This window comes from Gymnoscopelus microlampas, assembly GCF_963454915.1.
Source record: "Gymnoscopelus microlampas genome assembly, chromosome: 3".
In the NCBI taxonomy this organism is placed as follows: domain Eukaryota; kingdom Metazoa; phylum Chordata; class Actinopteri; order Myctophiformes; family Myctophidae; genus Gymnoscopelus; species Gymnoscopelus microlampas.
Genome location: NC_139940.1, coordinates 55978327 through 55990827, shown reverse-complemented (window position 1 = coordinate 55990827; position 12501 = coordinate 55978327). Strand labels below are relative to the sequence as shown.

Genomic DNA, 12501 nt, shown 5'->3' with positions numbered 1-12501 from the left:
AGGGAACACCAGCATAGTAAAGGTAGACTGGGCTACACTTACAGAGGCAGATCTTTCAGTTTTTTGTGCTCTCACAGAGAAACATTTAAAAAATATACATGTTCGCAAAAATGCAATTTTGTGTAGGGACTCAAATTGTAAGGTGAAGGAGCATAGGCAAGCTCTATGCCTTATGTATGATAACATTATGGGTGCTCTGCACGAAAGCGGTAAACCTTACCACAAACATAAAAATAGCAAAACCTACAACATCAGACCTGGTTGGAATGAGATGGTAGCCGAGCATCATGGGGAAGCCCGTGAAGCCTTTAAGGCCTGGGACAGAGCAGGCAGACCTAGACAAGGGCAGCTGCTTGAGCATAAGAAGCTCACCAATGCCAGGTTTAAGTATGCTGTTCGCTACATAGAGAAAAATGAACAAAACATGAGGGCTGACTCCATGGCAAAGAAGCTGTTAAGTAACAATGTGGTTGATTTTTGGAAAGAAGTCAGAGTTCTAAACAACTGCAAAGCACCCTTACCATGTACTGTAGGAGGAGCTTCAGGTGCAAACAATATAGCTGAGGTATGGCGCCTGCATTACAGTGCTCTGTAATTGTATCAACAGTGAGCCATATAAGGCAGACAACATCATGAGAGATGACCCCATGGTTATCACAGCACAGGAGGTGTATAATGCCGTACACAGGCTAACTAACAACATCAATCATCAATCAATCATTTTAAACTTTTCTCTAAGCTAACCCAAAGAGGGGTGCCTGGGAGCATAGTTAGGATTCTAGCCTACTGGTATACAAACCAGACAATGAAAGTTAAGTGGGGAAATAGTTTCTCTCTCCCTTTTCGTGTCACTAATGGAGTCAAGCAGGGGGGAATTTTGTCTCCTGTACTTTTTAATGTATATATGGATGATCTGTCTAAGCAGTAAAATATAAAAATGCCTGTAACACTGGATGTATGCTGGGTGATAATCTAGTGAATAATCTGATGTATGCAGATGACCTGGTGGTACTGAGCCCAAGTAGCGCTGGTCTCCAGCAGCTTCTCAACATTTGCGCTGGGTATGGTATTGAAAATGATGTCATGTATAACGCCAGTAAGAGTGTTATTTTAATCTGTAGAACTAAAGAGGACAAGGGTCAAATATTTCCCGATTTTAAACTTTCTTTTAATGTGCTCAAGGTCTGTAGTAAGGTCAAGTATCTCGGCCATTTTATTACAGAACACATGACAGACGATGATGATATTCACAGACAGTGCCGTAGGATGTATGCGCAGGCGAACATCCTCGCACGTAAGTTCAGCATGTGCTCTGAAGCAGTTAAGATCACTCTGTTCAGAGCTTACTGCACACCACTCTACACTGCCCACTTGTGGTCAAGGTACAAGAGAGCTAGTTTTCAGAAATTGCAAGTTGCATATAATGATGCAATGAGAATTTTACTCAAAAGGCCTAGATGGAGCAGTGCAAGTGAAATGTTTGTGGCTGCAAGAGTCAATACTCTACAAGCTGTTCTTAGGAATCTAATGCACAGATTCATGTGCCGTTTGGATGAGTCTGAGAATAGCATCATTGTCAATATAAATAACCCTGTGAAGAGTTGCATCAGATATACTTCTAGTCTTAGGAGACATTGGCTTAAATGCTTGTATTTATAACAGTCCCAATTTATTGTGTAAAGGACTGTTTTTAATTCATGTTTATTGTTGGAGTCTGTATTTGTGTGTATCTATGGACCTTGAGTCTGCAATAAAGACATTCATTCATATATATATAGGGTTAAAGTGGTTTAAGTGATTTTGATTCAATGTTAACTCATTTTGGACCCCTGGGGGTCCCCGGACTCCACTTTGAGAACCATTGCCATAGAGTATGAAGTCTGTTTCCATCAGTTGCGCAATAACCCCTGCCCCCCGCCCCCCCCCCCCCTTTTTATTTCTCTTCTTTAATTTTCAGCTGAAAAAAAGTGCTCTAGACAGTGTTTATTTCCTCATAAAGGCGGTCCATGTGAACACAGCCTGACTGAGAGGATGTGTGGTTGGATGTGCTTCCTGTGGTTTGGTCTCTCCTCTGACTGGCCTTGGTGTCCTGTGTTGATACCACTGTGTGTAGAAGACAAAAGAGGAAGCAAAATACATTAACACACTTTTAGCTGATAAATGATTGCATTGTAATATTTGCTATGATCACTATTAGAATGTAGTTAAAGAGTAAAGTTAAACTTACAGTAATATTGTACAATGGTTGGTTGGATGGAAGTGTAGAGGAGTCATGTTGTCATGTGATGGTAGTGTGTTGGGTCTTTCAGGTCATGTCTAATAACAGGATGGTGTAGATACTTTAGAACATTTACTTTTTAACAGTGTCATGCTGCGGTGTTGTAGGGGAGCAGTGGTTACAATGTAGTGCTTCAGCAGGGCGTCATTTTGGATCTCAGGGGATGTCAATTGCCACCCCCTAGTGTTCACAAATGTAACCTAAAATGTTGTTCTTTTATGCATATTTTCCATTTTTGTAGATTACATGTATTAATCACTTTCAACCTGGCAACCCTATTTTGGGCATGTCATTATAGGCACGTTGTGAGCTACAAATATAAAACAAAGTATAATTCTGACTCTGAAGGTTCCTCTGTGGATGATGTAGTATTCCTATATGTGAGGGCAAATTAAAGAACAAATGGAGATGTATTGGAATAAATAGAAACTGTAGTGGAGCTGTGAGTCTCAGTAGTGAGCCGTGTAAAACCTGCTTTGTTATCAATACAATTACAGGATAAATATAGTGGGTGATGCATAAGCACATAATTCAGTGACCAACATGGTTTAATATAACAACATAACGTTCCTTGTCTCAGTTTGATGACATGTGTGGATGTGCATGCGTGTGTGGGATGGGGGGGGGGGGGGGGGGGGTGGTAACATAATAATAATAATTTTGAAAAGCTAACAGTGAATAGTAGGGAAACAAAGAATGTCCCAGGACCGAAACGTTTGCTTGTTTAAATTCACCCCTCACTATGAGCATAGAGCACAATATATTTTCTTAAGTTTGTCTAATTCGTTTTCCTTAATTTTTAAGCAGCGAGTGAGTTTTTTTCTGACAGTTTTCCTTTATGTTTTTGAGACCACCGCGAACAACCGTGAACAAAGGACAAAGAAGGGCGCAACAGTTTTCCCTGTTGTATAGTAGGGAAAGGAAAATGTATTTGCATTGGTCATAGCACACTTTGAGGTGCTTGCCGTGAAGGTGCTGTGCATGGGTTCTACATCTATTCATGTATACATGTATGTATTCATATGTTTGAGTGCAGTCTCAAATGATCATTTCATTCACATTTAACGTCTGCTCAGACTTTTGTTTGCACTCCAGACAATTATTTTTTAAATGCTTGATTCAATATTCATATAGTTGATCCTCAACAGATTCAAAGCCTGTTATTCAAGTTTGAGCCAATCAGTATGGAGAATATAACCTAACCCTCCAGCACACATTCTATTGACACTAGACTATAAAACCAAGTGTACTCTAATTGCGTCATTCAGAATATGAAGGCAAGTGTCAAAACAGGTCCTGTACACACAACCGGTATTGTTATAATAATATGTCAAATGGCCGTGGGACATAAAGGTTGTGGCTTTTATTACAGGATGAATAATAGTGGGTGAAGGATAAACACATCATTCACATACTGTACCAACATGGTTTCATTGGTCTCCTTTATGTGTAGACTGGCCCGTCAGTATAAAGTACCGACAGTTTGTTCAATAAATAGCAATATTTTAAGTCTGCTTGTCCTGGGTCGTTTGTGGCGGAAAGTCAGCCAAAGTAGTGGGAGAAGATATGTAGGCCTACAGTAGAATTAGTTTGACAGTTTATGAGACTTTGGAAGCCAATGTTAGCCAATTAGGATGGAATATGAAGCATCGGACACATCTGTCTTGATCACATGACTATAGAGATAATGTGTACCGATTTGTGGGATTTTTGGACCAAATCTGTAGGAGTAATATCATTTATTTTGTTGTTGCACAAATCGGCCTCCTGGTGGCGCTCTAAAAGGCAGATGTGAAAAATGCAGGGCAAAGGTTTTTCCTTGGCCTGTAGGAAGTGTGCGTGCAAGGTTTCACACAGATCGGTGCAGTTACAGTATAGGTAAAAACGTGAAAGGGCCTGTTATAGCGCCACCATGAGGCTGATTTGAAAAATGTTAAGTGGCATTTGTTCCTTGGTCTAGTGGGAATGTGCGTGCAAAATTTCACGGAAATTGCATGCTGCATTCATGATTTGAGGCATTTTGGTCAAAACGAACCAATCCTTCAAACTTTGGAAGCCAATCTTTGGCAATCAGGATGGAATATGGGAAATCGGACCAATCTGTGTTGAACCCATGACTATAGAGATACTGTGTACCGATTTGTGTGATGTTTGGACCACATCTGTAGGAGTAATATAAAAAAAATGTGTTGTACAAATTGGCCTCCTGGTGGCGCTATAACAGGCCAACCTGAAAGATTTGGTAATCCAGATTTTGAAATCCAGGGAGTGTGTGTGCACAGTTTCGCAGCAACCGGGCCAACGGTGCCGGAGATTTATATTTTTATATTCTGACCTCTGATCAGTAGAGTGGTGTCCATCTTTGAAGCCAATAGGATTACCCATAGACCGGTCACTCTTCATGGAGCTGGGTAGAGGAGACTCTGCTCTCTGCTGATCAACCCTGACACCATGACAACCAACATGACACATTACATGTATTTATCAACAAGTCACACTAGTTGCTACACATCTATTTATTAAATCACTTATTATATAAATGAGGACAGACTATATATTGTATGTTGTTAAATTACGTGGAGTTACACATTATAACATAGATCAGTGATTATTGACATATGTATATCAAACACCCCAAATTGAAATGTATTTGGCAGATTTATTTTTTACCCCGAAAAAAAATCCGTACAAGCTCACTACACTGTATGCGCTGCGATGTGAGCTTGTAGATCGGCTATTTTAAAATATCCAAAGTAGAAAAATAGGGCTGATGTGGTTAAACAGGTCCTCATTTTGCAGGGGCCCCCCTGCGACCTCCTCAAGAACCCCTGGGGGTCCCTGCACCACACTTAGAGAACCACTGACTTATACTTCAGACTTATGTTTATATGAGCTGTTTAAACATGTTGATCAGTATCAAACACCAACACAACACAATGACACGCACGCACGCACGCACGCACGCACGCACGCACGCACGCACGCACACACACACACACACACACACACACACACAGTGTCTATTATTATGTTGTATAATTATTATAATCTAAAGTTGACTACTGTACAAACATTCCCTTGTCCTTTTTACACATATGTATTCAATATATTGCATTCATATATTGTTTAGTTTTTTATTCCACTGTTTTACCAACATAAATACAATTTAAACTAGAAAAAGGTCTCCGCCAGCTCAGGAGGCGCTACAATAGGCCAATGTGAAAAGGGTGGCATTTCTTCCTCGGCCTAGTGGGAATGTGCGTGCAAAATTTCACGGAAATTGCATTGTTCCTGATTTGAGGCATTTTGTTCAAAATGGACCTCTCCTGCAAACCAATGTTAGCCAATTAGGATGGAAAATGCAAAATCTGACAGATCTTTGTTGATCACATGACTATAGAGATACTCTGTACCGATTTGCGTGATGTTTGGATAAAATCTGTAGGAGTAACATCCAAAAATGGGTTTTGCACAAATCAGCCTCCTGGTGGCGCTATAACAGGCCCATGTGAAAGATTTGGTGCAGAGGCTCTGAATTGGCATCCAGGGAGTGTGTGTAAGCAGTTTCGCAGCGTCTGGGCCAACGGTGCCGGAGATTAGCTGCTCGCAGACAGATGGACACACAGACGGACGGACACGCGGACGGACACACACATGGACGGACGGACGGACGGACGGACAGGTGCAAAATATACTCTCGCCATGCCTTTCGGCCTGGCGGAGACAATAACAAATTATCTACATATTTACACATGGTACCTGAGATAAGATATAAAGGTGCGTGAGCATAGCAGCAGATGTATACTGTGCATGATACTTATGGACGTTAGGTGCTAGAAAAAAACACAAAAACACAAGTCATGAGTAAGAGCAAAGAAAAAGTCAAGTCACTCGTGAGAATGTAAAGTGCGTTATGAATAAAATGAAAATAAAATTATTACGGGGCCAGGCTTCCAGCATGGACCCGTTTTGTTATTGGCATTATTCCGTTTCTTCTTCTTCTGCCGTTTTTGCGAGTTCTGGCTGAACCGTGCATACGCTTTTTACGAAACTCGGCCATATGGTAGATGGTCATGAAAAACGATCAAGAAATAATTCTCACAATCTTTCGTCAAAAGGTGGCGCTATAGCACTCAATTGAAAAATGCCAACTTTGAACAGGTACAACTCATGCCCTATTTGACCTACAGCCATGAAACTTCAATACACATATGCGTCTCCTCATGCTGAACAACTTTCACACTCTGACTTTTGACCTCTGACCTTTAGATCTCCCACCATTTTGAATTATATGAAAAACATTTAAAACCTATCTCCTCCTGGGATTTTTGAGCAATCTGCACGAAACGTTTTACACATGAACTTTGGACCTATGCCGACAAACGTTTGCAAAATATTTTCCATAAGTGAAAAAATGAAGCTTTAATGAGCCAATGAATATTGCAGTTTTATGACAATTATTCATATGCCCCTAACACATACATGCAGACTTACCATTCTTTGAAACTTTGCAGAAATGTAAAGGGCCATTCCAAATATCACTGAAACCAATCTTACTCCAATTGGTCAAACGGGGGCGCTATAGCAATTTTTTGAAAATGCAAACTTTAAACAGGCAAAAGTCATGCCTCGTTTGGCCGACAGCCATTAGACCTGCTTACACATGTGCCTTGACTAATGAGGAACACATCTATCACGTTGACCAGTAAGCACCGCCCTTAGATTGTCCACAATCTTGAGCAGTTTGAAAAACACTTAAACCCAGGATTTTTCAGCTATTTGCGTGAAACTGTATGATCAATGTGATCTCTTTTTTCAGAGGTTTGTCTGTTGGTCCAATAGCGTCCCGCTTAAGTGTATGTCTCACAACCTCAAGGTCACAGGTTCAAGCCTCACTTGGTGCAGACTTCATCTAAGTTGCATTTCACACAACATGACTATCAATGAATACATTTGCAATTGTTAAAGATAACATGAAATACTTAATTGAGTGTTTTTTACATACTTCATTGTGAAAATAGCTGATCTACAATCTCACAACTTTTCAGATAGCAATGAGAGTATGTTTTTTCAATGTATAACATACTTCATTGTGAAAATAGCCGATGTACAATCTGACAACTTTTAATGGTTTGTGAGCTTGTAGATCGGCTACTTTCACTAGTTTTGGTTCTGAGGAGATGTACAATTTCTTCATTGGTAAATGGTTTGTGAACGAGTGATCTTTGTGTTAGTGAAACAGGGGCTTGGGTCATGACAGAAGGCAAGAGTTTGTGATCCTCAACAGACAATATCAGCCTGGACAAAGCTATAGCACTATAGGTAGTGTTGCAGCTACCTAAGAGTGCCTCATGATCGCAAGGTTGCCGGTTCAAGCCTCACTTGATGCAGACTCATTTAAGTTGAATTGCAAAAAACATGACTCAATCTATTCCGTTTCCATGGCTCTCTCTCTCTCTTCAATCTATTCCGTTTCTATCTTCAATCTATTCCGTTTCCATGTCTCTCTCTCTCTCTCTCTCTCTCTCTCTCTCTCTCTCTCTCTGAGGGTCGGCCATAGCTGAGTGGTTAGGGAGCCAGAGGCTCTGGTTGCCCCAGGTACGATTCCAGGCCAGGTCAGCAAATGTGTCGATGAAATTTGTCCCTGAGCAAGACTCTTAACCCCTAATTGCTCACAGGCCCTCATTGGAAACAAGGACTTTCATGAACTGACCTGTTAAAGGAATTATCATTTCTCTTTCTCTCTCCTGGCCCCGTATTATCGCTGCTTGCAGCTATATTTATTATTATTATGAGGCTGATTTGAAAATGTTCAAGTGGCATTTCTTCCTCGGCCTAGTGGGAATGTGCATGTGAAATTTCACGGAAATCGCAAGCTGCGTTGATTTGTAGACCGTCTATATTATAGACGCTGAAATGACGTCTATAATGTAGACGTCTATAAATAGACGCTTAAAAAACAGCTAATCAATGTCTAGGCTAAGCCTAGACCGCTAAAAAACTTTCACCAGTAGACCAATTATAACCCCGTTTTAGACGGAGGACTAATAGACGACTATGGCTCAGTGGGTGCTGCTTTCCATATTCCATCCATATGTACTCAAATGTTAAATGTTTATAATGTAGTGAAATAGTCTGCCTTGGGTCCATATTTATAACATCATGCAATGTGTTTTATAATGTGCCGTAAAACATTAACAATAGTTGACCCTATTGTAAAGCAGTCAGTCATGTCTCACATTCATGCAGTTTTAACATAATTCAGCACTATATGTTTCACATTTCATTTCAATAGTCAATGTGTGGCAATGTATCTGGTCACCACTTACCCCTCCCCCAACACCGCTGAAATGCCCTTGAGCAAGGCACTGAACCCCAACTGCTCCAGTGCAGACTGTGGTTGTGGTCAGCTCCCAGGTTAATGTGTGTGTGTGTGTGTGTGTGTGTGTGTGTGTGTGTGTGTGTGTGTGTGTGTGTGTGTGTGTGTGTGCAGGGCGTTGCAGTAAATGAGCACTTGTGATCAGCTACTACCCTGGGTAAGAACTGAGTAAATGAAATGATTAACTCTAATCCTACGTTACACTGTCTGTCTGTCTGTCTGTCTGTCTGTCTGTCTGTCTCTCTGTCTGTCTGTCTGTCTGTCTGTCTGTCTGTCTCTCTGTCTGTTGGAGTCTAAAACAAAAACCGGTTTAAAGAAAAATACTCAGTCAACTACATACGTTTTTATTTAATTATTAATAGTTAAAGGCAGAATAGAACAGATAAACTGAATCATTAAATTCATAAAAATGTAAGAACAATTCTCATTCAATAGCTAAATAAATTGGAATGCTACAAGGAAATATCATTCAAATTAGAATGTGACCAAGTAAGCAGCTAAATGTAAAAAAGTCAATTAATCTGTCTGTCTGTCTGTCTGTCTGTCTGTCTGTCTGTCTGTCTGTCTGTCTGTCTGTCTGTCTGTCTGTCTGTCTCTCTCTCTCTCTCTCTCTCTCTCTCTCTCTCTCTCTCTCTCTCTCTCTCTCTCTCTCTCTCTCTCTCTCTCTCTCTCTCTCTCTCTCTCTCTCTCTCTCTCTCTCTCTCTCTCTCTCTCTCTCTCTCTCTCTCTCTCAAAAGTAGAGTATTACTATTATAATGTATTTACAACTATACAAAGAGAAGTAATGCAGGTAAAAATATATATATAAAATTCTACATTATTCTACATAATCAGAGTCTTAGGCTAAATGAGTTATAGGCTATATTACAATATGACTAATCTCTCAAGACAGAAATATTATTTCTTTACCAACAATACAGTAATATAAACATATTTTTAGAGGAAAACTACGGCTACAATACAATATACCTCTCTACAGCATCAATCTAGCATTTCTCCTAGTAACAATCCTGACAAATACATCCATATCCAAGCTGGTAACTTCTCATGGGCCAATATCACCAATTATCTCTGTCATACAGTATGTACCAAGACTATATACTTATATTTACACTGAAAAGAACAGGATGAACCTAAAATACAGCTGTCATTTCTGCTCTATATTCAAGAGTTGTGTGTGATCAGTTTCTGCCAGTAGAGTGAATGTATCAAACTTATATCATTGTGTTTAGCCAATGGAGAAATAACACAAACAATATACATAGATACTGGTTCTATGTTGTGATTGGTTGGGGCAGTATCCATAATGCATGTGTGAGTTATTGTTCTATAAAGAAGGGCTGACAGTCCAATCCAAAATATTCAAATGTATACAGTACGTGGTAAAGACAAAATGTCCGAGCCCACCCCTGCACCTTTAACACTGTTACATTGATTTAAATGAGATCCAGTGTGTAGGACTCATAATATCAGTGTGGATATAAACACAACTCTGCTTCTTCCATGTTGTCTTGTCTTCACCATGTTCTACTGACATCTTCATTCATCATCCTGGAACAAAACAACATCATATAACTTTAACAACTTAAACCCAGATACACTGACTGTCATTCAATAATATAAGAAAGAAAGAAAGAAAGAAAGAACGAAAGAATGACAGAAAGAAAGAAAGAAAGAAAGAAAGGAAGAAAGAATCTTACCAAGGGATGTTCCAGGTTTGACCTGAGAATGAATGATGTCTTCAGTTTTCTCTGGAGCTGCTGATTCAGTGAATGCAAAACAGTTACACCGAAAATGTTAACAGACATTATAATGCATTTGAATTCACAGTACGTTGGTTCTTAATCTCATTACTTGAACCATACACATCTGTCTGCCTGTTTTTTCAAGGCTAGTGGTAGGCTACTATCTCATTACATTACAATGCAACAGATACATTATGGAGGATAAACACCTATCATATTGTGATTTGGCATTAAGCAGATATACATTTCACCTACATTTCTTATTCTGGACTTTGTTTGGGTTGTTATCCTGGGTGTAGGTCACATCTGGTTCTACAACACAACACACAAGTCAGAGCATTATTTATGTAAGACCAGTTTACAACTTTTAGTTGATTGTAGTCACTATTACAAATACAAAAAGAGCCTTATAAATACAAATGTACCAATGCTGCATCCTACAAAGTGTGAAGGATGACCAGTTGACCAAGCTAAACAGAACACAGTGATGCATCCTGTATTTGGAGTTTCTAACTGTATCGTGTCATTTCTTCATGTGTAAAACTGACACCATTACACACACATGAACCCACTTGTACACACCCAGTGTGAGCTGTGTTAAAATCAACCACTACTGCAGTCCATAACATCCACCTTAATCAAAATTCATATTAATTTCATGTAGTTTGTGTGCTCACCATTGTTTTCCTTGTCCATATATTTGAGTTCAAGCCGTGAATATGTCTCATCACTGGACTCAGCTGCAGGTTCACCTGAAATACAGAACCATAGACATGCTTAAATGACATTACAAATTCAAATAATCTCCACCTAATTCATCTCTATGAGTCTATAAAATCAAATTGTTCCCTGTCTGAAAGTCAACATTCAAATAAGCACAGTATCATGAAGTACAGTATGCTACTGTAGGCTTGAGAGCCTTTGATTGTTAGAACACTTGCATTTATGATTCACTACAAATCAGTGTTGATTTTGACAGCATATTTTGATTTAGTTTTAGTCACAGTATTTTGAATAAAACTCCATTTAGTTTTAGTCATATTTTAGTCATCTGTAAAGTTGTAGTTTTTGTCTAGTTTTAGTCGACTAAATATTATAACATTTTAGTCGACTAAATCTACAGTTGATTTAGCCGACTAAAATGTATTTTGGCGCTGCCTTGATGGCGTCGTAATGGCTGATTTTACACTTGGTTGCATGCTGAAAATAGCAGATCTGTTGTGAACATGTAGATCTGCTATTTTCAGAGCGCAACACCCGAGCACAACCAAACATAAAATGACATGTCTTTTAGTTCTACTGGATCTCTTCTCCACTCGTCCCATACTAACATTTTAGTCTAGTTTTTATTTGTTGACGAAATTGTCAATATATTCAGTCTAGTTTTAACCCTAACCCAGTGAAAAAAAGTAGTCGACGAACACTTTTCGTCATAGTTTTAGTCGACGAAATCAACACTGCCACAAATGATTGTACACAGTTAGGAAGACAGCTGTCCTATGAGTGACACCATCACATCACACACACACACACACACACACACACACACACACACACACACACACACACACACACACACACACACACACACACACACACACACACACACACACATGGGACTCCTTTTGTACCCACACATACTGTGGTTCGTGTTCAATAGCCACTACTAATACACTTATATTTCATGTTCCCCTTCATGCTCACCCTTCATTTCCTTGTCCATATATTTGAGTTCAATCCGTGAATATGTGTCACTGGACTCAGCTGCAGGTTCATCTGAAATACACAATCACAGACATCCATACATTTTTTATTTAAATCATCTCCCCCTAATTCATCTATATAATTCTGCAGAATCTATAAACTCTCTCTTTTAAAATCCACATTTAAACTAGAAATATTGTTCCTGAAGAAACAATGTGGGCTTGCTTTAAAGCCAAACAAATGTAGTTATAAAAAGTACAATTCAGTTTGACTTGGTATCTATGTCTTTGTGTTGTGTGTGGGCGTAGACTTGCCTCCGGTTGATCAGATCGGGAGCAACCGTTATCATTCTCCTAATTGTCATCAGTTAAACACCCGCTTGAATAGCTGATGGT

General features: G+C 39.5%; 1 protein-coding gene, 1 long non-coding RNA gene and 1 pseudogene across 3 annotated transcripts in view; all 3 read right to left on the bottom strand.

Moving 5' to 3' along the window:
- Positions 1-12501, bottom strand: part of LOC311041932 (NACHT, LRR and PYD domains-containing protein 3-like) — a 120571-nt pseudogene that overhangs the window by 77897 nt on the left and 30173 nt on the right. The window lies entirely within an intron of this gene.
- LOC311042181 lies at positions 1969-4721 on the bottom strand. The gene is made up of 3 exons (XR_014600473.1): positions 4614-4721; positions 2228-2316; positions 1969-2103 (listed from the first exon to the last, which is right to left on the bottom strand). It is a non-coding gene; the product is annotated as an uncharacterized lncRNA (long non-coding RNA).
- The window catches only part of LOC311041685 (uncharacterized protein), a 7619-nt gene continuing 5257 nt past the window's right edge, over positions 10140-12501 (bottom strand). The window contains exons 6-10 of the mRNA XM_084052166.1: positions 12107-12178; positions 11080-11154; positions 10658-10714; positions 10358-10417; positions 10140-10208 (exon numbers count right to left, since the gene is read on the bottom strand). Of these exons, the coding sequence (XP_083908292.1) occupies positions 10204-10208; positions 10358-10417; positions 10658-10714; positions 11080-11154; positions 12107-12178 (269 nt within the window). The 3' untranslated portion in view covers positions 10140-10203. The remainder of the gene's footprint in view (positions 10209-10357; positions 10418-10657; positions 10715-11079; positions 11155-12106; positions 12179-12501) is intronic.